Below are 23,021 nucleotides of genomic sequence, written 5' to 3' on the forward strand. Positions count from 1 at the left end.
TGAAAAGTTCATGAGTAGCAGATGCCTGCTTCGCCCACCATGTAGATTTGATGGTGTCCGAGCGAGTTCTGCACGAATGCGATTTGCATTTCTACAAAAGGGAAATCAGAGAATCAGCAGCAAAACAGATGCAAATATGCTTATGTTAATGCTTTAAAAGAATGCTTTGAAAATTATAGGTTTACCTTGACATGTTGGAGTCTCGATTGAGGTTGATTTTTATGATAACAACAAGTTAGTAAACGCTGCTTACGACATTCCTGGCTTTATAGTCAAAACAAAAATAAATGACAAATCACATATTTGTTTTTACTTTTTATTTTACAAAGAACAAATTTTGCATCCTCTGTTTCAGTTCCTGAAAAGTGAAAAGGGAGATGTTCAGCCATGATTTGACAATGAAACCAGTAACCACTACTCCACCCTTCTAAAGTAAAGCTTCATTTAAATATTTTACAATTCCAAAAGTGAAAGCTCACATTAAGTTAAAACATTGTAAAGTTGTATTTACCAATATTAAACTGTTTGCTGTAACCAGTGATACCTTTATTAAGTTAGCTGTCATGAAAACAAACAAACATTGATAGTGCGAGTTGCAGCAAACCAAGCTATACTTTAGTATGGGCTTATGTCTATCAGGGATGTGTTCTCATAAATGTACTCACTTTGAGACTAAGCCGTCCTCCCTCGCCAGCCTCAAGATAGAGTCATCAGATTCACCCTGAAATAAAACCACTCACTTTTTAAATGCTGTAGACAACACTTAAATCCACGGCACTTTCTCAAAGTTTGCAACAGTTGGTCGACCACAAGAAACAACATCCGTAAGCCCCCTATAGACTACCTAGTGTAGTCCAAGATTAGCTAACCCGGTCAATGGAAGCTGGCGTTTAATATTTCAATGCATTTATTTTTTTGTATGCTCAGTTTGGGTAAGAGTTGAAATCTACAGTGCGTTTACATTGAACACCAATTTTTAATTCTTGCAAGCGTACTGGAGTTGCTTAAGACAACAGCCATTCGGATAAGACAACGCGAGAGAAGTGTTCTGGGTGAATACCCGAGGGAATTCATTCTGCACATGGACACATGCTTTACACTTAGGCTAGATCTTTTTTTAACTGAACATACTACAGTGCATTAAAACAAAGCCATTCTTACCATTCTACGAATAGCTCCACAGATGGCATAGGTCTTGAACTGCCCATTGAACCTGCCTGTTACCTTGTCAACCTAGAAAAAAAATTAACAACCTTTACTCAATAACATTACCTACATAATCAATGTTCATTTGTTACCAAAAGTTAATTCTACAAAAAAAGAGAGAAAAAATACCAACTTTCAACACAAACTTACCTCAGCAATGTTGATCTGGATAGAGGCATGGTCCTTGGCCCCAATGATTCTGTTACTAGCAGAGCTGAAAAAAAGATGTCAATTACAAGCATATAATTAATTCAACATGGAATTAATGTCCAACTGTAATTTGACATGTTTTGGTATTAACATAACAGTACAAGAAATTTACTGTGAGGATATCAGGGAGAAACATAGATCATTATATTACTCATGTACTGTATACACACACACAGCATGTGTGTCAGGTACAATAGAACCCCTTTATTCAAACTGCTCCAGGTGGAGTTTGTAGAAAAGGCTGGTTTAAACCCAGAGTTGATATTGGTGCAAAGTGATCAGGGGCAAACTGCCCCTCTCATGGAAATCCCACCTTGTGGTAGATATTTAAATTAAGGTCCAGTATTGACTTGAGTAAGATTTATATAATCTTCAGGTTAGAAAACACTTGAGCTATAACCGACATCAATGCAATCTTAATTACTGTAAATGGGCACATCCATATACAGCAAATATAAAACGTGTGGACAAATACAGTTTGACTGGATACTACTCGATTTAATACACTTCCAACACGTTCTTTCACAAATAGTACAGTTTACATATACTGAATTTCCTCAGGTTCAATATATCCACAGTTCAAAGTTACTTACCATTTACGGGGGACGTACAAGTCCACAAATTCGCCAGCATCGTTCTGCATGTTTGTTTGTGTTTGTTTTCAGGTGCCACACGGTGACCTATAAAACAGAAAGTTGTTGCATTCTTAAACAAAAATGCAACTACACAGACTGTAAAGCCACGTGTTCTACGCAGATCAAGAAAAAAAACACACATAATTTACATATAACTTGCGTTGTGAAGCGTCCGTTGTACTGGTACATACACCGCTGTCTTTGCAATGGCATGAATAGGCCAAAGATACCAGAACTTCACAACAAGCATGCAGTGACTCATGGACGCTTTCCCTAAATACAGTTAGGCATACTCCACGATTCTATACACTAAATGTAAACACTGTATTTTAATCCACTGGCCACACGTTACGGTACACTTCATAAAACACGCAACTGCAAAAGCATAGTCACCACACATGTGGCCGATTCCACTCGGTGCGAGTGCAGTATTTTATTTAATTTTATTAAAATCCATGCTACTACGAGAAACACGAAATATATCAATACAGAACAGTGGCTTATTTATCCTCACAATTCTGAAGGAAATAGTTATTATTTTGGGGTTTACCGCCCAGTTTTGTTATATTTTTCCCGAGCAGCTCTGTTCTCTTACCTCCACACAGTAATGGCTGACACGGGAAAGGAAGAACTCAGCCACAGGAAGCTGTCATAAAGTGGAGGCTCACAAAAACAGCTTCCGGCTCGCTTCTAAACGAGTGACGTTTTCTGTGATGTTACACAAATAGCAAACGATAAATAAAAACATATTTGGAAGTACATAATCTAAACGTTCCTTTAAACATAGATATGTAGCCGGGGTTAACATGTAGTGACAGCTTTCGTTAAAATTGATTATACACAATCAACGTATGTGCTGCTATATTTACATTGATTGTTACAGTAAGCTACAAACCAGCTCTGCAGTCGGGATAAAGGGAAAAATGGCAAACCCACGCCCACCCTCATCTTATTATCTACGTATTCTTTGAAAGCGGTACTTCATGACTTCAGCATTTTCAGAATATTTTATTTTTTAGAGTACTGAATGTGTTTTAACATCCTAATATGTGTGGCCAATCATTCTCTGTCGTTTCTGGTTTCACGGTATTACAACAAAAATAAAAATTAAATGTGTCAACCATTGAAAAATCTGTGATATTGACATTTATCTGTAATGTCGCCCTATAACACGAGAAGTTTTGTCATTTGCATTTAGGAGGGCAAACCACCATTTAAAACCACTAGCAGTTTGTATAAAAACTACCGCTAGTCTGCATGTATTGCACTGCAACAACGACAAAGCCAGTTACATGGCTAGAGATTGTGTTCCAGCAGTCAGGTGTTAGGTTAAGATTAGAACCTGCTGGTTTAAAGTTTTAACACCAGTTATAAAAGCAAAGGCGTTCTGGTGCTTTTACAGAGCTATCAACAGTAACTGCATTGTAGGATATTGACAATATATTGCCATGCTATAGTGTCACAAATTGAAACACAGAACCAGTTGAGTGATATATGAGAAAATATATTTGAAAAGCTATTTTCATCAGTTATAAAATAGATAATTAAAAACAAATTTCCATTCCAAAAAACAGTGACTTCACAAACTGAGTAATACAGTACACAACATGGTCACAGCGACACAATTAACAGTTACGCCACAAGGTAATATAAATGCAGGCTATACATTACATAATATAAAAGAACATGCATTGTTTACTATAACAACCAAATGAAGGTCAGTACCCTGTCTTACTGCACCTTTAACAGCATTTTAGTTTCATCAAATGCAGATGTATACAATAGCAGCATTGAGAGGTTATGATTGAATAGATAGCTGACACAGTTCAGCCACAGATTTTGTTTTAGGACTGTCACAGTGTTAAAGCGGGACTCTTAAGAATTAATTGATAAAATTCTTCACGAGCAGAATAGACAAATCTCACATATAACTGAATTCTGAAGCACCGTGTGATTGTAGCAAATAAGTCTTGGTCAAAATAGTCACAGTGTCAAAGCAAAGATCATATGAAGGACAGCAGACCAAGTTTTCCCCAGACAGTAGGGCTTGCAATTTGATGCTGTACTGGAGCATTCTTTTTAAAATATCTAAACATATACAAAACCAAATACCAAGCCTAGAAGATGTCTCTAACAGTGATTACTTAATTAACTTAAACTCCACGATCCGCTTATAAAAAAATAAGATGTTTATTTTTCTTTCTTCATTCCTGAGAACATAAAATATGACTGCTGGCTTTGAACAATGCTGAACAAGTTTTCTCTGCACATAATCAGTGATGTCGTAGCAGTTTCCCATCACAGCTGGCATTTGCAATGTCATTTATACAGGCTTTATAAAAAATAAAAACAAAACATATACTATTCATCATTTTTGGACTAGGTTACTTCAGTACCCTTTTCAGACAAAGTGCAAACATCAAAATGAACTTTTTGACACTTGTGTTGGACTGTAATGTAGGATAGAAAATATTTTTCACCACTTACTGGTTAACAGATCAAGTTGTCTACAAAGCTCAAAATGTAGTAGGATACTGCTAACTCTACTTATATAAACAGTTTTATTTTATTCCCCACCCAGGTGTGAAAACAGACAAATGCAATATATATTATATATATATTTCTCTCAATTTCAGCACATACAACCATATCAAAAGTACCACCAAATTATGCAAACCACAAACAAATGACTACAAAAAACACACAAATCACAACCAAGATAAAACATTTAAAAGAACAAGTTAGATTAAGTTACTGTAATTGCTTTTCTAGTGGATATTGACGTTTACTAGCACTAACTGGACACATTTTATATTTTGACACACTATAGTAGTAATTCTAATACTTGCTATGATGTATGTTGTGCTTTAAAAAGAAAAATCATAACAATATCAATTACACTCAACTAAAAAGGGGGAGGGGTGGCTTTAAAAATCACTAATAACGAGTTGCCACATACAGCAAAACACACAGCTTAATAATCAAACAGACTGACAAGTAGAAGAATAACATCATAGCACTATCAAATGTGCTTAAATGTAACATCTCTGACATAGAGTGGGAACTGAGTGTGCAGCAAAATGCTATGTCCATAGAACCAGATTTGGAAGAACAAGCTTTTTTATAAATAGCACCCCATTCAATCTTTGCAGTTAATGTCTTTCATTGTAGCTATTTGTTTGTGCTAACAGTTCACCGAAAGAGTGTGAAAAGAACTTGCATATTTTTTTTTTATATATAAATTATAAAATATAAAAAATAGGAACATAAATATGGCACTAAATCTGAAACAAACAAACATCTAACCAAACCAGAAATTATAGCAAAAATAAAACTGGTAAAATTAGTTAAAACCCCATATTAGATAAAACCCCTAACTCTACAGGCTAAGTGTCTGATTATTCTTTATTAAACGCTATTGAAATGCATATAGAATACTTCAGCAAACACATATTTGGGAACATTTTCTAATTTATGATTAAAATATATCAGTAAGTCATAAAATGTTCCATTTACTGGAATTAATGAAATACTTTCAGTTAAAACAAAGTTCAACCTATTGTTTGTACATAAAACATGTGAACGGACGGGACATAAAAATACAAGGAACGATTACACACAAGTCAGTAACTCAGCTGGGTCATTGCTTATGCTTCAAGAAATGTTGAGTTTTTGCTAAGTAATACCTGCATCTTGCACTTCACATCTTTAATTTGGAGACTAAATGCTAAATTTGTACAGCAAAATGGACAGAATAATGGTCATGTTAAAAGGTGCATATTATTGGGAACATGCTTTTTGGCAAGTTTGGGAAAGCTTTTTAAAACACTGGTAGTTTATTTTTTTACAGTGCAGCATCTCAGTGGTGACCTGTATCAGAAGCGTGACTGGGACTAAGGTTTCTGGATGAGACGCCTGTAGTGAGGCATTACTTTGCTCTCAGGAAGATAGAGGGCCATCTCCAAAGCAACAAGGACGGTAAACTCAAACAGTATCAATTCTCTTCGGTTTATACGGAATCGCTCTTCTAGCTTCTGTGTTGAGAAAAAATAAAAATAAAATAAACATTTTTCAAAAGAATTAGATAACAAATTATTTTTTTACATGGTTACATTTTTGGTTATTTTCATATAAATTTTGTTTTGAATTTGTATTATCACAACAATGATATGTACAATCTACACACCATACTCTTTGAAACAGTATAACTTACATCAAGGAGTTGCTGGACTTCCAGCTTCTTGAGGTCACTGCTGATTTTGGCTGCCAGTAGCACACAGGCCCCACTGCACAGTTTGCGGTTCTGCTTGTTAAGCCGGCCCTGTAGCACTAGCTTCTCAAAGTAGACATACGCCATGGCCACTGTCACTGGCTGTAAGCTGCACTCCTCTGCCACTCTCAGCATCTCACGCTTCAAGCTGCAAGAAAAAAAAAAAAAAAAAAAATTTAAAAAGATTTTAAGTAAACACGCATTAGCTTCTTAAAACAAAAGTGCAAGCAGAAACACACCAAAAGAGAAGTTACATACCTTCTTATCTTGCTCAGTGTAAGTTTTATGTGAGGAAACTTTTCCCTAAACATTTCGTTCATGTCTTTTTTAAGATCAGATGGCTTCACATATTCTATTATGGTTGTCTGAGGGTAAGAAAAAAACAACAAAAAAAAACATTTTATCAAGTTTTGGCTTCTATACGCAAATATCTAACATTAGCCTTGTTAAAATAGGACATATTTGGAGTTGACGTAAGGCCTCCTCATTTCAAATTCCCTATTTATAAAACCACAAGAGAGCAAACATGACGTCATCACATTCCACAAGCCTGTTGAGACAACTTAAAAGTGGATACCAAGAACAGATATCATACTATGTACTAATACTAAAGGACAGAAAAAGTTTATACTATTATTCAGTTTAACTATAATAGGAACGATAGTACAGTCAGTGGCACAGGGGGTATGCTAATGCATCGTCATAAACACGCTTACACTTCAAAAAGAGTATAACATTACAGGGAGTTAATCTACCTGTTATTTAAGGGCTACCATATAGATCGAAACATCAAAGCCGTCTCATTATAATCCAAACCATGCCACGTCTGTCTCACTGTGATACTAAAGCCTTTGTTAAGCACTGTGCAAAACACAAGATCCTTTGTAATCTACTGAAACAACCCAATACCCAGGAACCCTGCAGATGTAGGACAAGTCCTACATTTACATTTAGAAGCTGGTATTAGAAGTGCTTTATAACAGCAGCTTGTTTACTCTGCAGTCACCTTTCAAAGACAAAGCTGTCATAGCTAAGCTATTTGAATCGGAGCACCTCCAGTTTCCAGTTCCCCAAACTTGTCTTAGCCAAGTTCTCCTGGGGGGTATTCATGTTTTTTTAGTGGCATAAAAACACATCAATTATGAAGCAAGTTTCGAATGTAATACTACTTCCCCCATGTGTACTAACATTGTCCTTAATGTATTAATATTTCTAATAAAATCTCTGAACTTGGGGCTACTTGTGGTAGAAACACATTTGGTCAACTTTAAAATGAATACGTGGTACATGATATGAATAGATAATACATATTAAATACAAAGCACAATACACTATTTTTATTATATCCTATTTTTAAATAGGATTAATTTTTCTCCCCCATCTGACAGCGTTTCTATTGTTAGGATGCAGTACATTCTTATATCCTAATAAAATCAATAGAGCCGTTACCATGTAGGACGCGAAGATGAGGACCCTCTTGTGTTTCCCACAGGGCCACTGAGGATCACTGAGGAGATTTGGATCATATTCTGCCACATCTCCAGTGTCACCTGGACAGCCAAGCATCAAAACGCAAAATCAGTAAAATGCATTTCAGGAACAACAGTACATCTTTTTGGAAACTACACTGTATCCTGTTCTCAATGATTCTCAGGGAAATTGGGAAAATGTGTTCAACTATCAGTGAATGTCTGAACATAGCCAGCAACACACACATGCACACACTAAACAAAACAAACAACATTTTATACACTGCAGTATAACAAGGCATTACAAATATAAAATATTATTTTAAAAGTTGTTTCCTGTCCAAGAAACCCAATCCGAATTAAAATAAAAGACATACCTAGTTCTGAGGCTGTAGAAGTACTGGTGAACCTTGCTGGAGTGAAACTTCTATTGACATTGGCACGTGGTGTTGGAGCGACAATTTCAGGTGGTGAATTCTTCTGTTTAACCAATGCATTGGTTGGATACAGGAATCTAGCAAATGAAACTGTCTGCAAGCAAAGTAACAAAATCATAAACAGAATTAACAAATCAACCTGCAAACCACACTGCACTGCATTTATGGGACATTCAAAAAACAAAAACAAATGGCTCCCAACAGCATATTTTAGTGTATAACTTTCAATTTGTCAGTTCTGTTTAGTCTTTAAAAGTCATCCTGTAACATTTAGGTACGCAACTAAGAAAACCTCAAAACCATGCTTTCTGGTACAGCCAATGTGCGGAGCCATGAAAGTAATAAAACCAATAATAGCAGGCTTCTTACCCTTCCGTCAGCTCCAAGCTCAACTCCCTCAAGCCTTGGGACCATCTCTGTGGTGGAGGCTGTGCCACCTGAAGAGTGCCGCTGCCTCTGCCCATCTAGCTTGGAATCACTGTGCAGATAAAGAGTGTGTTGAGAACTAACAAGTGTACAAGCCAGGTGTGTCAATTGATTAAAAGACTGCTACGTTACACTAACAAGTTCATTAAAATAAATAAAGAAGTTAAAATCAATTAATCCAATTCGATCAACACACATTAAAAGATGACTACGTGGTGAAACAGACCCACCTACTCTCAATCCATCCATTCAACCAAGCTACAAACTAAGTGTATTTTAATTCAATGTATTCACAGCACTAAGATTTTCATCCCTTGCACAGTGGAAGTGAGATTTGCACCAAGTCTACATGCTGCAGTAGCACAGTACCACTTTTTATAACGAATTTTACAAAAAAGCCCAGAATCTCTAAAATCAATAGTTGTTTAGAGCATAAAATCCTCTACCTAGATGCAAAAGTGCATTACAAAGTGCATTTCTCTCTGGTGCCCTATGCAAAGTATTTCAGAGCATCATTACATACAAAGGTCTACTTTGTTGATATTACTGTCATTATTAATATTCAAGCTGGTGATTTAAGGCTTTGTGTTGATACTCAAAAATAAAACTAATTAAGATTACATGTATAGACATAAACAAATTTAAAACTGATTTCTTTCCCCGGCTCACACAAAGAAGTGAACACACCCTCCCTAAAGTAAACATAAAACCCCCATAGGACATCACCATCTAGACAATGCTACAGTACAGAGTTTCAACATAGGAGTCTACATTTAGGGACGGATTTAAAACTAACAAAAAATGAAAACTCCAATGTGGTTCAAATCAATTTTCAGTACGCATATGTGTGCTGACAGAGTCTAACAGTTCAGATAGAATGTCCTGCCTGTTAAAGACTTAGGACTGCTGTATACCAGAAAACAGAACAGGCATTTTATTGCTGTATACATACAACACACTTTTACTCTTACCTGATGTGAAAACTTGCTCCATAAGGCAGTATTGAAAATGCAGCACACAAAGACCTTTTGGCACAGATAAGAACTATCCTGGCAACAGAAAACAGAGGAAATATTAGTGATTGAATGCCCTCTAAACTGCTTGCCTTGAGCCTGTTAAAGTTGATTTCTCTGGGAGAAAATGTATGAGATAGTATTTTTTTTTGCATTAAGTCAAACATAACAACAGTATTAATAACAAATAGAGTTGGGTACTTTAGGTAATAGCCATGTAAAATTGTACTTATTGTACTGATATTTCAATCACCTCTTACTTTCATAACAGGAAATTATATTTTTTCCAGTTGGCAAGCTGAAGTTTTAAAAAGATGCAGCATTTAATACACATACAAAAACACTGAATTCAATACCACTCACATCAGCAATATGTTATACACTTTTCACTTCCGCAGTCACACCAGAGATGTTCAGTTCCATGGCTTTTAGGTAAAGTATATTTATATAAAAGTACCTTCCATTAAATATTAAACTATTCTGTTGCTGGGCTCCAGAATCTCCTTGTAATTTTGTCTCCAGCTTCTGATCACATTTTGCAGTCACCTAATCACAGACTTCTCTGTGTTTCAGCATCAAAGCAGATTACACTTTTAGCTGACTCTTGACACCCAGAAATCAAGAATTGAATGAATTATATATATATATATATATATATATATATATATATATATATATATATATATATATATATATATATAGAAGACAAATACTCTTGCATTCCTTTTCAAATATAATTTCTTGATGAAGTATCTGTAATAAAAGTTCAAAGGCATAGCAATTCAAGATGGCTGATAATGTCCATTTTAGTATTTCACCTTTCCAAAATATTACTTTATCTACCACAGAACTAACAAATGCTGAAAAACAAGCACAGTGACTATATCACTCTGCATACCTGCCATTTCTGGTGTCATACTGTCTCATATTCTTGATAAAGTGAACTTTCTTCACACCTCTGGGATGTAGGGGACCTGACAAATTCCTAGATCTAAGCAGAAAGGGTTAAAAAATGAAGTAGATCTAACAATTACACAAATACAAGTCAGTGCTCAAAGTATAGACGAAATGTGATATGAATACGGAATCTACTGTACAGTCTCCTCTTCTATGCCAGTGGGGATAAAAAAAAAAAATACTATTAAAAAAAAGCAATTGTATATTTTGAAATCTATTTATTGCTCCAGAATAAAACGCTCTTTCAACAGCATACATCTCAACCTCAACAGGGTAATAAATAAATAAATAATATAATATACAACAAATGGTACAGTACTTTCATTATGATTTACCAATAGAATGACAGTACTCCTGTCAACTCTATGTGGAAGTCTCATATGGGCACATTCAATGTACTTTCCAAACCTAAAGTTCATCACTAAGGACCTCTCAGAACATGAACATTGAGCAATATACAGTACGTATGCGTACTGTCCCGGTCAAGATGCCAAACTAACTTTTGAATTGTCATTGTGACGAAGTAGTTTTATCTTTTCTAATAGTAACTTTACAGTAAATAGAGTTATAACGAGTGCATAACGACTGTAAAGGATGAGTCGAGAATAAAACGAACAGACACCCCCCCTGTAAGTACACCTACCTGTGCTTCTGTGTGTCTAAATTCAAATTGTTGCAGTTCTGTACAGAAAGTAGAGTAGGAGGCTTGGTACAGCAGTTTCCTTGGAGTGGGGTTTGTGGCAGACCGCTCGGTGACAGCAGAACAGTTCCTTGCTGTGTTAAAGGGCCGACCTCGCTTCCTTCTAAAAACACCTCACTGCCGAAAACAGTATTAACCTCGGAGTTACTGGGAAGGACCAGAATCGTGGGGCCTTTGACAACACCGATCCTCGGCGCTTGAGTACCATAAGCTCCGCTCAAGGCGGCCGGCAAGTGGGTAACGGTTCCATAGCTGGTTGCTGAAGCCCCTCCTTCTTTATCCTGGATCTCGGCCTCTCTGTTTTTGTGGTTATAGTTACCATTGCTCAGGTGATAAATGGGCCGCCCATCAAGAGAAATATTGTTTAGGAAAGAGAGGGCGGCCTGCCTTCGCCGGGAGTCTCTACTTTTTCTCTGGCGATCTTTAAGAGGTTTACTGTTATTATTCAAAGCGCTGTGCAAACTGCAAGCAGCTGTCGCCATTCTCTAAATGAAAAAAAAAAAAAAAACCTGTCAACTCCGGATACATTCTACCCGGCTTGCGACAGCAGCCCGCCCCCCGCTTTCTATTGGACTAGGCGGGAGATATGCAAAACAGGTAGAGGGTGCGTAGGTGTCGGTTGATAATATGTATTAAGTTTCACTTTATATGTGCCAATAGTATTTGTATTTATTTTTTGCTGAATTTGCAATACTCTAACTCTAACTATAAAGCTGAACCTTTAGGAGTTTTACCACACATTACAGTGTCTTTACAGCAAGTTTTTTTTTTTTTGTTTGTTTAATTCTGACAAATGCTAGATATATACTGGTAACTTTATATTATTATTTTTGATAAAACTGCCTCGCAGTTTTTCAAAAACGATGGTTTTACTTTTAAGTACAGTAGGTAGAGGAAATTACAGAGAGGGCTATAAGAAGTATGGGCAACTACTCGCTTCTTTCACTCAGTTAGACTTCCAAATCTTGTGTATGCTGCTGTGCTGTTAATATCTGACAAGCTGCTTGCCTAGTAGTAAAGTACTGTATTAAGACATAATGGGGCACATGGGCTCTCCGTTGAACCTGTCTCGCTGGGTTGCCAGGTTACTGTTTCCACTTGACCATTTCCTGCCACAGGTGTCTTTTCTGCCAATGTTCAGAACACGAATGCACCCCCCCTCAGTGCTGTGCCTGTGTGAGGTGACTGGAAATACACAAATAAAGCGAGACCACACTGCTAAGTCCAGTCTGTTCTGGTTTATTGAATCCGTCTTCAGGCGTCTTTTCAGAAGTAGTTTTTTCTTGAATAGTAACCTGTATGGCAAATGATATAAGCATAGACAGCAGTCGAGAATCACACATAACAGATAAGAAATAAAAATAATAGGAGATTAGTACTGCAGATAATGCAGAGTATTCCTTTATCTCAACTGCTTGTCCTGTAGTAACACTGGGCCTGGCATAGCTTAAAAGGGCTCTTTGATTAACATACCTTTAGCTAGCATTCATTTCACCACTGGGACCAGATACAGCATAGCAACAGTCTGCTTTATGATTCAGTTATTGCTTTGTTTTTCAACAATAGTGTGAGTATTATGAGATTTCTATGGCATTGTTATCTACTGCATGTCTATAATGAAGGAATTATGAGGGTCAGGTGCTTGCGAAGGGCTTGATAACACCCACATGAACACAGGTAGGAAAGTAAATGAATTGTATACTTTAAACAGCATTCACATAAACCAGTTGCATTCATTTCAAATTGGACAATTTTCTGTAAACAGGTTAAACAAGTGGAATTCATTGTATCTTACAGGACAGGTGGAAGACTTGCACAACAGGCAACAGGTGTTTTTCTAAAATTGTTTAAGGACAAAGGCGAAGTTTAACAAAAAAAAAAAAAAGGAAAAAAATGCTAATGTTTTGTTCTATTTTTATTCTATTTTGTATGACTGTTTTTATGATTGTGTTGAATGATTACTTTTGCCTTGGGTTTTTTTATGTTAATTCTTGCTACCTTCTCCTGCCAAGACCTCTTTGGAAATGAGTTGTATATCTCAAGGGTTCTATATAAATAAATGCATTTTTATGCCTGAAGGATTTAATTTTTTTTTTTTATCAACGTTAACAAGCAAGAGTGACAGACATATTGGAAATATTGGGTCGACACACTGTAGTCCCAGAATCCCCAGCTTTATTGCGGCAGGATATAGGAACTCCTATATGTCGTGTGTCACTGGCTGAAGAGCTCTTCTCAAGTCACACATGATGATCCTTTCCCTCAATGACCTCGATGTCGTGTGTGATGTTGGTGAGTATCCTGTTGAAGTTCTCGGGCTCTGAGCGCAGTGACCAGCTGTCTTAGCTGCGCACTGTGGAGGCCGACATGTTGCTCATGCTGCGCTTCATTCTCCTGAAGCTGTCTGTCAGGATCCCACACTCTCTGATTCCAATTCTCTCTAGGAAGCTTTCAAACAAGCCCACGTCATTATCTGGGATGAAGGGTCTCATTCCTAGCGCACGGGAAGACATGAAGAGCTCATTGGCTCAAAGCTGAGAAATGCATTCTGGAAGTCATTTAGTAAATAATATGTATGTAAAGTTACATAAAAATGTGGCTTAACAGAGAAGAAGAAAAAAATAGAATGTACTCTTTCCAATTTTGAAAGGAAAGTCATTTAAAAAATAATGTATTATGCCAGAAAGCTCAACATGGTTTTTATTCATTAGTGAACTTGTTTACCAGTATGAAATCTCCACTTTGCTTTCCTCCTGTTTTAGGAGTCACAAAGAAATAAGGTAGCGGCAGCTTTGCTGTTTTACAAAATGTACACCTTGTTTTTTCACTTTGATAGTAATTTATTTTTCTAGGTGTAAATTTTACACAGTAGCAAAGGCTTAGCACATCTGAGCCCTTTGCGTGCCAGCTTGTTGACATCAATGCCAAAAGCCAGGGCCTGAAAAAACAGCAACACATGAAACAATGTAATCCTCTTACCTAACAGAAGGAATTTCCTATTCTCTCCATACAGTTGAAGGAGGTCAGAGCAGTACTGCTCGATAGAGGCTCTCTCACAAAGACGGCCGGAGTGGGTGGCGTCAGACCAGAGCCAGGAAATAAGCAACAGAGGTGGAGTTTGGTGGAGCTGAGCGAATGGTCTTGCTCAGCAATTAATAAGTGAACAGACATTCAGGAAATAAAAAGGTTGCAACAAACAGCACTTTCGCCAAAATAAATAGACAAACAAAACAGACTACACAGACAAACACGGTGAGCTTTTATTTTTCTTACAATTATCACAATTACCTCCATCTCCACTCACCGAACACACAACCCTGAGTGAGTGAAAACATCCAGCTTTTATGCAGCTGTACCGAGATTCAATTGCTAATCAATCATTCAATTGGAGTCGCGGTACAACTGCACATGAATTAATAAAGGGCAATTCCCCGTGCTCATATATTATTACGTTTTACTTGCACGTGAAGTGCTGTGCAATCCTCGTGACAAAATACAAATATACATTTTAAACACTCGTGTTACACAGACCCGTTTATATCCCGTGTACCGATAACTATACACCAACATTAACACACAACATATAACAGAAAATACACACAGGGGTGGGCACTTTGCCACAGGCTCCCATTCTGTATTTTTGCAGAAGGAGGGTTTGACTGACAGTTTGATTTTCAATTTACAAAATAAAATAGTACAAATTCTTGGTTTTTACATGTACCATACTTTGAAGTTAAGTCAGGTGGGCACATGCTTCAGCTAGGGCCTTCATCAGTGTACAGTATGAAGTTGTTTTCTATTGAATTAAAATATATAGTAGACCCTGATATTGATGGTAAGTCTTTTGAAATGTATCAGATAGTTTCTATCTGAATGAAATGATGTCATACTAAAATTAGCCGTTTTATTCTTCTTATTTAATTACGGTACTGTATATATTCTAAAATATATTGTATATGGTTTATAAGATTCAAGCTCATTTCCACCCATTGAAGGGCAGATATTCTCTCTCTATGACGGTATGTGTATTGTATACTCACAGTTGTTATGTATTCCTGTAGAAGCTCGACTCCTGCATTGCTGTGGTCGCTCTCACTGCACAGTGTGGCCAGACTGTGGCGGAACTCCCTGAATGAAAGCGACAAGCTATCACTGTAGTTCTCACTGTAGTACGGGTCAAATGTCTCCTGGGAACCATTGCTAAAGGGACAGAAGACAAGACCACTTCACGCACGGGTGCTGCAGTAGATCCTTCAAAGCTACTTGCACACTAAATTAAAGTGTTGTTTATTTGGGTTTCATTCTTCCTGGCTTAAAAAAAAAAATCATGCTAATGTTGATTTGGAGTACATAGCTTTGAAAATCTTGCTCAGTGTGTGTGTGCTAACTCTTGAACAACCGTGGCTGCATATTCAAACTGGCACTGCCATTTGCTTGTATCAGAAGAGTCAATATCCTTCCTGGGGTATACTGGGTGTTAACGTCAGGAAGCTGCATAGTTCAGGCAACCATAAAGACAAGTTTTAAATCATACTTGTATAAAACAGGTTCTTAACATTAGCAGCAACCGCCTGCAGATGGCAGTAAAAACAATAAGCTTTCCAAAAATTGAAACTGAAGATTTTTTCAATTTATTCAATTTTTTACTTACCCATTGGCCAAATTCCTTTCTAATTAATTTTTTAGATAATTAAACTCAGAAAATGGTCACTCAGTGGACTCCAGGCAACTTTCAAATTACAACAAAACAAATCCTTCTATTCAAGACTGGTGTTACTGAGTAATACTCCTATAAAGCAAATAGTACCATAATACAAAATGGCCCAATTCAATGCGCTTCTTCTGTTTAGAGGCAAATGTTTAGGATTTCATCAAGGATTTCATATGTCCATGCTGCCTATTAGCTCTTTTACTGATATTACCCTGGCATGCCACAGTAGACTACTACTACTGCTCCTACTACTACTACTACTACTAATAATAATAATAATAATAATAATAATAATAATAATAATAATAATAATAATAATAATAATCATCATCATCATCATCATCATAATACAAACCAATCATGTACAAAGTTAATAATCATGTACTTTCTATACAATGTGTAGTGCAACAACAAAACAACTAAATCAGAAAATGTACTGCTACTAATAACAAATGCATTAATACATTCATTATTGATATAATTACTCAACAAAACAAACAGCAAATTGCCTTTTTTTATCCAGAAATGTAAAGAAGCCGGACGTATGCTTAGTTGTCACTTTTCTTTCTATGTAAGTTCTTCAGTTGTTAATGCTTTAATGTATTGTTATTGAAATGGTTTTTAAAAACGATTTGAAATGTATTTTCAAAGACAGCTTTACGGTGAGGGAAGTTATAAAACTCAGTCCTTTTAATGCTGAGATAGCCATCCATTTCCACAACTGTTATCAGCTAGCCAGAACCACGATGCTTAACAATGGAACAAAGAACATTGCTATGTCAGGGCTAACAACATTCTTCAGTGTTGTTTTGTATTGACATTCCTGTTACAATCCATAAAATGTACTGTATGTAGGGTTTGGTTCATCATTTTTTCTTTCTTTCATTGTAACAATGGGGCAATTTAAAAGGGTGACTATCACAAAAGCTAATAATATTCATGCGTACGTTTACAATTAAATAAAGAACATTGAAATTCAAAGTGTAGATTTAACGTATTAAAGACCATTTAAAACAGGTTGAAATGCTCAAATCTCTTCCGTGATTCCCCCAAGGAAAACAAGGAAACTAGAGGGTGGGTTTAATTAGAGCTCCTGCCTCAAGTTTATGCCTTTCATTTCTACTTGCAGACAGTGTCTGCTGTTACTGGTGTTAATGTCCTCAGAGTATAGCAAGTAAAGAACAAGAAGACAAAGAAGACTCACCCTTTTCCCCTTCTTGGTCTCATATTCCATTCCTTCTTCCCACCTTGATCCAAGCGCTGGGAATCTTTCTCGAGTTGTGTGGGGAAAACCTTGATTTCCTGTGCTAGAGGAAACTCCACCAGAAGTCCTGATGCAAACTCGGTTCAGCCTCTGCTGTCCTGGGACTGATAAGGACTCACGTGAAGCAACTTGTTTTTCAAACAATACAATAACACAGTAGAGCTGAGGCCGGACTGCGCTGCAGCATATAGTATAGTGAGAGCAAGTATGAGAGCACAATAATTTTTATCAGCTTCTTCCGGTGACACAATTGCTCATATCTCACAGTAGCCTAAACATTTGGTTTTGTGCTTTATTATTCCTTTTTTGTTCATCTTGTATAGCTTAATGAAATCATTTTATAAATCTTAACTGTCATGCATTTACATACGCTATGTCCTATAGTCTCCTGTGTAGTTTTGAAAAAACAAACACACCATTATTATTAAAATAAATATCTCACTAGATGCTTTATTTTCCTGTAGTTTGCGCTTCCTAGGTAATTTCACCTTTAATTTTCTGTTCATTAACGATGACTGACATGCTTTTGCCCCAAACAAGCTGATAAACCTAGAAGTGTAAGAGTGAAAGACTGAAAAAAAAAGCTTTCTTCATCCTAGACTGATTCAAATACAAGTTAGCTCTAAAAGGGGCTTACGCAAATTTAAACAGTAGCCTGTGTTTGTTTCCATTCCAAGTTACAGGGCTCTATTGATCAGATCTAACTCAAGAGTTAGTTAAAGTCTGTTTTGATCAATCAGATAGTGTTTACTAAGGGCAATGTGTACTTCTTTAACTTCTGTGAGATGTTTGCTCTCTCTTGTGGTCAGAGTTAATGCAGCAGTTATTTATACAATAAATGTACTGTATTTTTTATTTTTTTTTTATCAAGCTATGTTGCATTGTTGAGCCATGTTCATGCATGTAACATCCTTTAATCAACTCTAGAATGTTCATTAGTGGGAGTCTGAGAACAATGGGTTTTGTTCCAAAATTAATATTAATACCTATTTCCATTGACGGGACCTGTACATTTGTGGGAATGTGTGTTTTGGGAATAAAGTTTCTCCTAATGTAGATTAGATAGTCAGAACAATATCAAAACACTTAATCATAATATAATAATACTGAGAGTGACATATTTGAAACAAGATGAACACTGCAACACATTATAAATAACGAGAGAAACGGACTTTGCCAAAGTCGTGTAATCTCATCAGTTACTTGCTTTCCACATGCTTTTGTACCTGTCTGACTTTGGGATTTACAGTGTCTAAGGAACAAGCAAGAGCAAGAGTTTATGGACCAATACAATGGATTTTGAGCAATATTGGTGACGTGTACATTTTTAAAAAAAAATCTGTCAACCTAAGTGCGTTAGGATGTTGTATCAAAGCTTGTATTTGGATGCTCATAAGGGAACTAAAGAGCAAGGTGTGAAGAGTGAAGACTCTCCATCTTAACTCAGACTGGTTAGATTTCAGTTTGCGCCAGACGGAGACAAACAGGCTTTCAACACAGTAGCAGTGGCACCTGCATGGGTGTCCCAAGGAAAGAGAATCAATCCTTTCTCTTTTTTTATCCCTTGAATCTGTGTGTTTATTTTGTTTCAGCTGTACAATTCCTGTTGGTGTTTCTGTGGTTCTTTGTAATATGATTGTAGTTCATTGTATAAAGACGTCGCAGAATGTTTCTTCTGAATTAATCAGCATTTTTTTTTAGTTTGACCGTTTATTGTTTAATTAATAGAAAGAGCTTCGTAATGATGGAACTGAAAATTTTAAAGAACGTTAGCAAGACACAATGTAGAAAACAATACATGAATCTTTGAATTACTGGCTATACAACAGCACTAATCTGGTTTTTCTTTTACTAAGAAATCAACAGAAATACAGGTTCAAAAGCTGTATAAAAAAATAACAGCTGAGGTATATACAAAAAGGACTTTAAAAAAAATAATTCAAATCCATACACATTAAAGAAAAAGAGAATATTCACATGGCACATTTACAATCAACCATCTCATACAAATAGTGTCAGGAAGAATCTATGAAAATGGCTATGTGCGGACACAATGGAGCTGTGTTACTAGAGCTGCTTACAATAATAATAAAGCCCCCAGAAAATCAGACAGCAAACGCAAGAATGGTTGAGACTATGCTTAGCTAATAATCATGGGTTCTCTGGAAGTTATCTTGAGCTGAGATTGAAGTGCTTAGTTGGTTAATTACAAGTCTTTGTCTCAGCCAATTAGATTCCAAATTCAACAGTCATTTATCACCTGCACATAGAAACCCCATGAGCTTAGAACCTTATCAGACTAGAATGAGCTACGCATGCAAGGGGGTGGCAGACTGCAAATAAATACAATACCCCTTTTAATTAAAACAAAACAACTGCTAGAAACAGGAATTGTCCAGATATCAGTTGTGTCATTTTGAAAATGCATCTTCTTTTTCATCCAGGTGGGGGTACTGTTTGACTGCGTTTGTGAGCTGGTAGGAGCAGAGGAGGTGCTTCTCCTCCATACAGCTGCCAAGGGATGTTCGCTGCTTCACTTACACTGCTCAAGCTGTTGCTGTTCTGCATTTTGCGCTGAACTTGGCCTCTTGATTCACAAGCTACAGCCCCCACAGTGAAGCTAATTGAAAATAAGCATGGTTGCTGATTTACTTAATTTCATCAGACGTACTGCAGTGAGCACAATTTTGAAGGTATGTATTTAAAATGCTACGGCAGAGTGCAAAGCTTGTGGGTGGCATTGCACTGTTCCACTATTACACCTTACTAAATATTACAGTACAGTAACACCTCCTTTAAAACCTACACAAACTACCTTATTTCTACTGCACTTTTTATTAGTTTTGATGTTAACCGATATACAGTCTTACAGCAGACTGGCCCTATAGGCTCTTATGGAAATAGGGGAAAAAGATTTGTCAAAGCCAATGTTCTGCAATGCCTTCATACAAGACAGTTATTGTGAAGTGGCCATTCTATCACAATGAGCATATCTTCCTGAGTGTTTACAGGATATTTACATTAAAATACAAAGCTGTAGGGACTGGGACTCCCAGCTCAGGTCTGGACTCTCCACACTTAACTAAACCTTTTCTATTGTGATGCTTAATGACCGTTTCAGCCAATACAACTGACCAGGTGTTAGCAAAAGCAGATGTCGAGTTTTTATTTATTTTATTTGAGTTTCTTTTAGTTTTACTTTCTGAGCTGCCATGTTAACCGCAGGATAGAAACCTTTCGCTCCTCTGTGGTTAAAGTTAAGCTACTAATGAATTTACATCAAAAATGGGGGAAAAAAAGATAAAGAAAGACACCCTCTAAGAATGTGTGCTCATGCATTTTTCTGCAAGATTTTCTTTGCAAAGTGTCTTTCGAACATGTTGACTTGGGCCAGTTCCATAATGCTAGTAAAGTTATACAAATGCCACTTACAACATAAGTGGAACAACGATCCACTAAAAAGCAGTAATCCTTTCTATCACTCCATTTTCATCACAATCACAAAACTTTTTTTTTTTTTGCAAGAATTGAATGTGCCAATAGTTTGGTACATCTCTCAAATAACAAACAAGGTTCCAGTCAAAACACAATCCCAGTTCTGAGAAATGCTACAACCATGCTGGAAGCTGTTGTAGGGAGTGAGAGTGGGGTCCAGTTTGATAGGGCAGAGAAAAATAGGCTCTAGAATTATTAACAGACTATTATTGTTTTCATTGAGGCCTTAGATAATATCACTTTGAATCCAAGTTCACCAAAATGTGAGATCTTGTTCAGGTGATTTCAGTTCTTGATAATGTTGAACTGGAATACCAGCTCTGTTAAACTGATTAGAACTTTAAGAAATAGCTCATTGTCTAAAGAAACATATTTTTACAGACAGAAATGCACTAAAGAGATACACATGCACCATTAAATGTTTGGTTTTAATAGCAATGGTCCTCAGTTTTGAATGATCTCAATGAAGGTATTTAGAGTTCTAACTGTCTAGATCAATTGAATAGACCCCAGTACGTATTTTGAGAATAAGATCTTGCGGACCACCTAAAATGTGCAGAGGACTCAGGTTGGGAAACACAGCTCAATACAGACAGCATGTATAGTAAGCCTCCAGGGGGCCTTGTGCAATGTGTCATTTTATGTTATAAAGCTGGACGCTGTGTTAGTTCAATCAGAAAACAACAACCGAAAAGAATCTGCACTAAGTAGCTTGCTACCCAGAGGCAGAACTTTGACCAGTTGCTTGTATCCAGCATACTGTACAACCCCAGCCTTTTAACACAGTCTCATCCAGCACTCAGGCACAGCAGGTTCTAACCGATCTGTCACTAGAGCATTAGTCAAGGAATCAAACAAAATGTGGTAAATAAATAAACTGGAAGAACACAAGAAAAGAAAAATAGTTGACATTTCCAGCAGACAGGTTGGTATGTCTTTAAACAGCTGCTAAATCAAGATAGCATCCCACTATATGGGCTTGGTAGTGAGACCCCATCTCATTGGCTGTTTCGTCTAGACAGCATTACTAACCACTAACTCGTTCCATTGGTCACACCAGTGCTTCAAAGAACACACAAAGAAACAAAAATAACATTTTACATATTTTTTTTTTTAAGGGGTACATTTTTTTTTTAATAGAATAAAAAAAACACATTGTGAGGTGATACAGGGAAACAAGTTATGAATCATGCTTTTTATTTTCTTGAAAATGTTCCCCTGAACAACCATTTATTTTATTTTACATTTATAAATTTGAAAAAATTACAGAAATCAAAGAATTTTGTGGTCACCACAAAGTTTACTACACGTTCATGGGCTTGCTTCAGCAGTTTGTTTAGTCCTTACCACTTTTTACCACTATCAACTTCTGTGAATAAAATTTGGAAATCTGGCTTGCATATCTGCTATAGAGTAAAAAAATGAAACCCATTCAAACCAGTTTTACAGCAGAAACCGAGCCACAGAAAAGAAAAGAAAACAGAATGGAGACAATCAGTATAATCGATATCTTCTGCAGGGGTTTATACTGCAGAGCTACAAACATGATGAAGTGTTAATCGACACACCTGAGTTTAGTGATTCCACTATACATGCTTTGATAGAGCCCATAGCCCTTTTATTTTAAACACATACATTTTATGGCCACCTCTGCAATTATATTTAATTTCCTGCCAAACACTATTGTCAACTGTGAGTCTGCACAAAGATGGAGGATTTACCGAATCTAAGTGTATTTAGAAAGCTGACCACTTTCACATCCTTAATGTGTATTTTAACCTGTGTCAGACTGTTTCTTTGGAGCAGGTAATTATAAATTGATGACAACGCTGTAAAACAAAAACAAAAAACAAAACAACAAAAACTGATGTTTTGAATGTGTAGGTTTTCTGAGCTACTCATATGAGTTGGCACAGCACGCATTTGTATCAATAGTACTCCTGGCTATAGATCTAGGATCTAGCACAAAGCCCTTCTGCACGGCCAATATGTCAGTTTAATGAATATTCTCGTTGTGTCAAAACAGAAAGTAAATGGTTATATTCGAAGCACATACAGTGAGGACAACCGGTGTGCTTGTAACAAATGCAGTCTGAAGATTCAGATCCCTTTCATTACAGCTTTACATTGTTTTTACTGAAATAAGGTACCGGTAATGGGTATTTATTTGTCAATTGATTCCTTAATCCTTTTGTCATTTTACCCATGAAATTTAAATTGAAATCCAG

The 23,021-nt window shown here is 36.6% G+C and overlaps 2 protein-coding genes across 3 annotated transcripts; both read right to left on the minus strand.

The window, feature by feature from the left end:
• Positions 1-302: 302 nt before the first annotated feature.
• LOC121297993 (40S ribosomal protein S21) lies at positions 303-2,748 on the minus strand. Of its 2 annotated transcripts, XM_041224663.1 has the most exons (6): positions 2,647-2,748; positions 2,010-2,096; positions 1,357-1,420; positions 1,162-1,233; positions 666-721; positions 303-358 (listed from the first exon to the last, which is right to left on the minus strand). In XM_041224663.1, exons 2-6 carry the CDS (start codon positions 2,057-2,059, stop codon positions 352-354), a joined length of 249 nt encoding a protein of 82 aa, XP_041080597.1. In that variant the 5' UTR covers positions 2,060-2,096; positions 2,647-2,748; the 3' UTR covers positions 303-351. The 2 variants fall into 2 exon arrangements, with proteins under 2 accessions (XP_041080597.1, XP_041080598.1); XM_041224664.1 differs by lacking the exon at positions 303-358 and having other exon boundaries at positions 662-721.
• A 791-nt stretch (positions 2,749-3,539) lies between these two features.
• LOC121297992 (CDK5 and ABL1 enzyme substrate 2-like) lies at positions 3,540-11,831 on the minus strand. Its single transcript, XM_041224662.1, has 9 exons — positions 11,267-11,831; positions 10,565-10,657; positions 9,625-9,702; positions 8,597-8,705; positions 8,168-8,321; positions 7,771-7,871; positions 6,580-6,686; positions 6,265-6,469; positions 3,540-6,085 (listed from the first exon to the last, which is right to left on the minus strand). The coding sequence occupies exons 1-9, from the start codon at positions 11,803-11,805 to the stop codon at positions 5,945-5,947; spliced, it is 1,527 nt and encodes a 508-aa protein (XP_041080596.1). The 5' UTR covers positions 11,806-11,831; the 3' UTR covers positions 3,540-5,944.
• Between the last annotated feature and the right edge of the window lie 11,190 nt (positions 11,832-23,021).

The sequence above is a fragment of the Polyodon spathula genome, chromosome 23, assembly GCF_017654505.1.
Source record: "Polyodon spathula isolate WHYD16114869_AA chromosome 23, ASM1765450v1, whole genome shotgun sequence".
NCBI lineage: Eukaryota > Metazoa > Chordata > Actinopteri > Acipenseriformes > Polyodontidae > Polyodon > Polyodon spathula.

What these genes read in the sequence shown, in the direction of transcription:
- LOC121297993 (XM_041224663.1), bottom strand. Translation starts at nt 2,059, where the DNA reads ATGCAGAACGATGCTGGCGAATTTGTGGACTTGTACGTCCCCCGTAAA. An exon ending in TCCAGATCAACATTGCTGAG is followed by an intron (nt 1,234 to 1,356) that starts GTAAGTTTGTGT and finishes TTTTTTTTCTAG; the next exon opens with GTTGACAAGGTAACAGGCAG. An exon ending in GTGGAGCTATTCGTAGAATG is followed by an intron (nt 722 to 1,161) that starts GTAAGAATGGCT and finishes GTTTTATTTCAG; the next exon opens with GGTGAATCTGATGACTCTAT.
- LOC121297992 (XM_041224662.1), bottom strand. Translation starts at nt 11,805, where the DNA reads ATGGCGACAGCTGCTTGCAGTTTGCACAGCGCTTTGAATAATAACAGT. An exon ending in TTAGACACACAGAAGCACAG is followed by an intron (nt 10,658 to 11,266) that starts GTAGGTGTACTT and finishes CTTTCTGCTTAG; the next exon opens with ATCTAGGAATTTGTCAGGTC. An exon ending in ACACTGAGCAAGATAAGAAG is followed by an intron (nt 6,470 to 6,579) that starts GTATGTAACTTC and finishes TTTTTCTTGCAG; the next exon opens with CTTGAAGCGTGAGATGCTGA.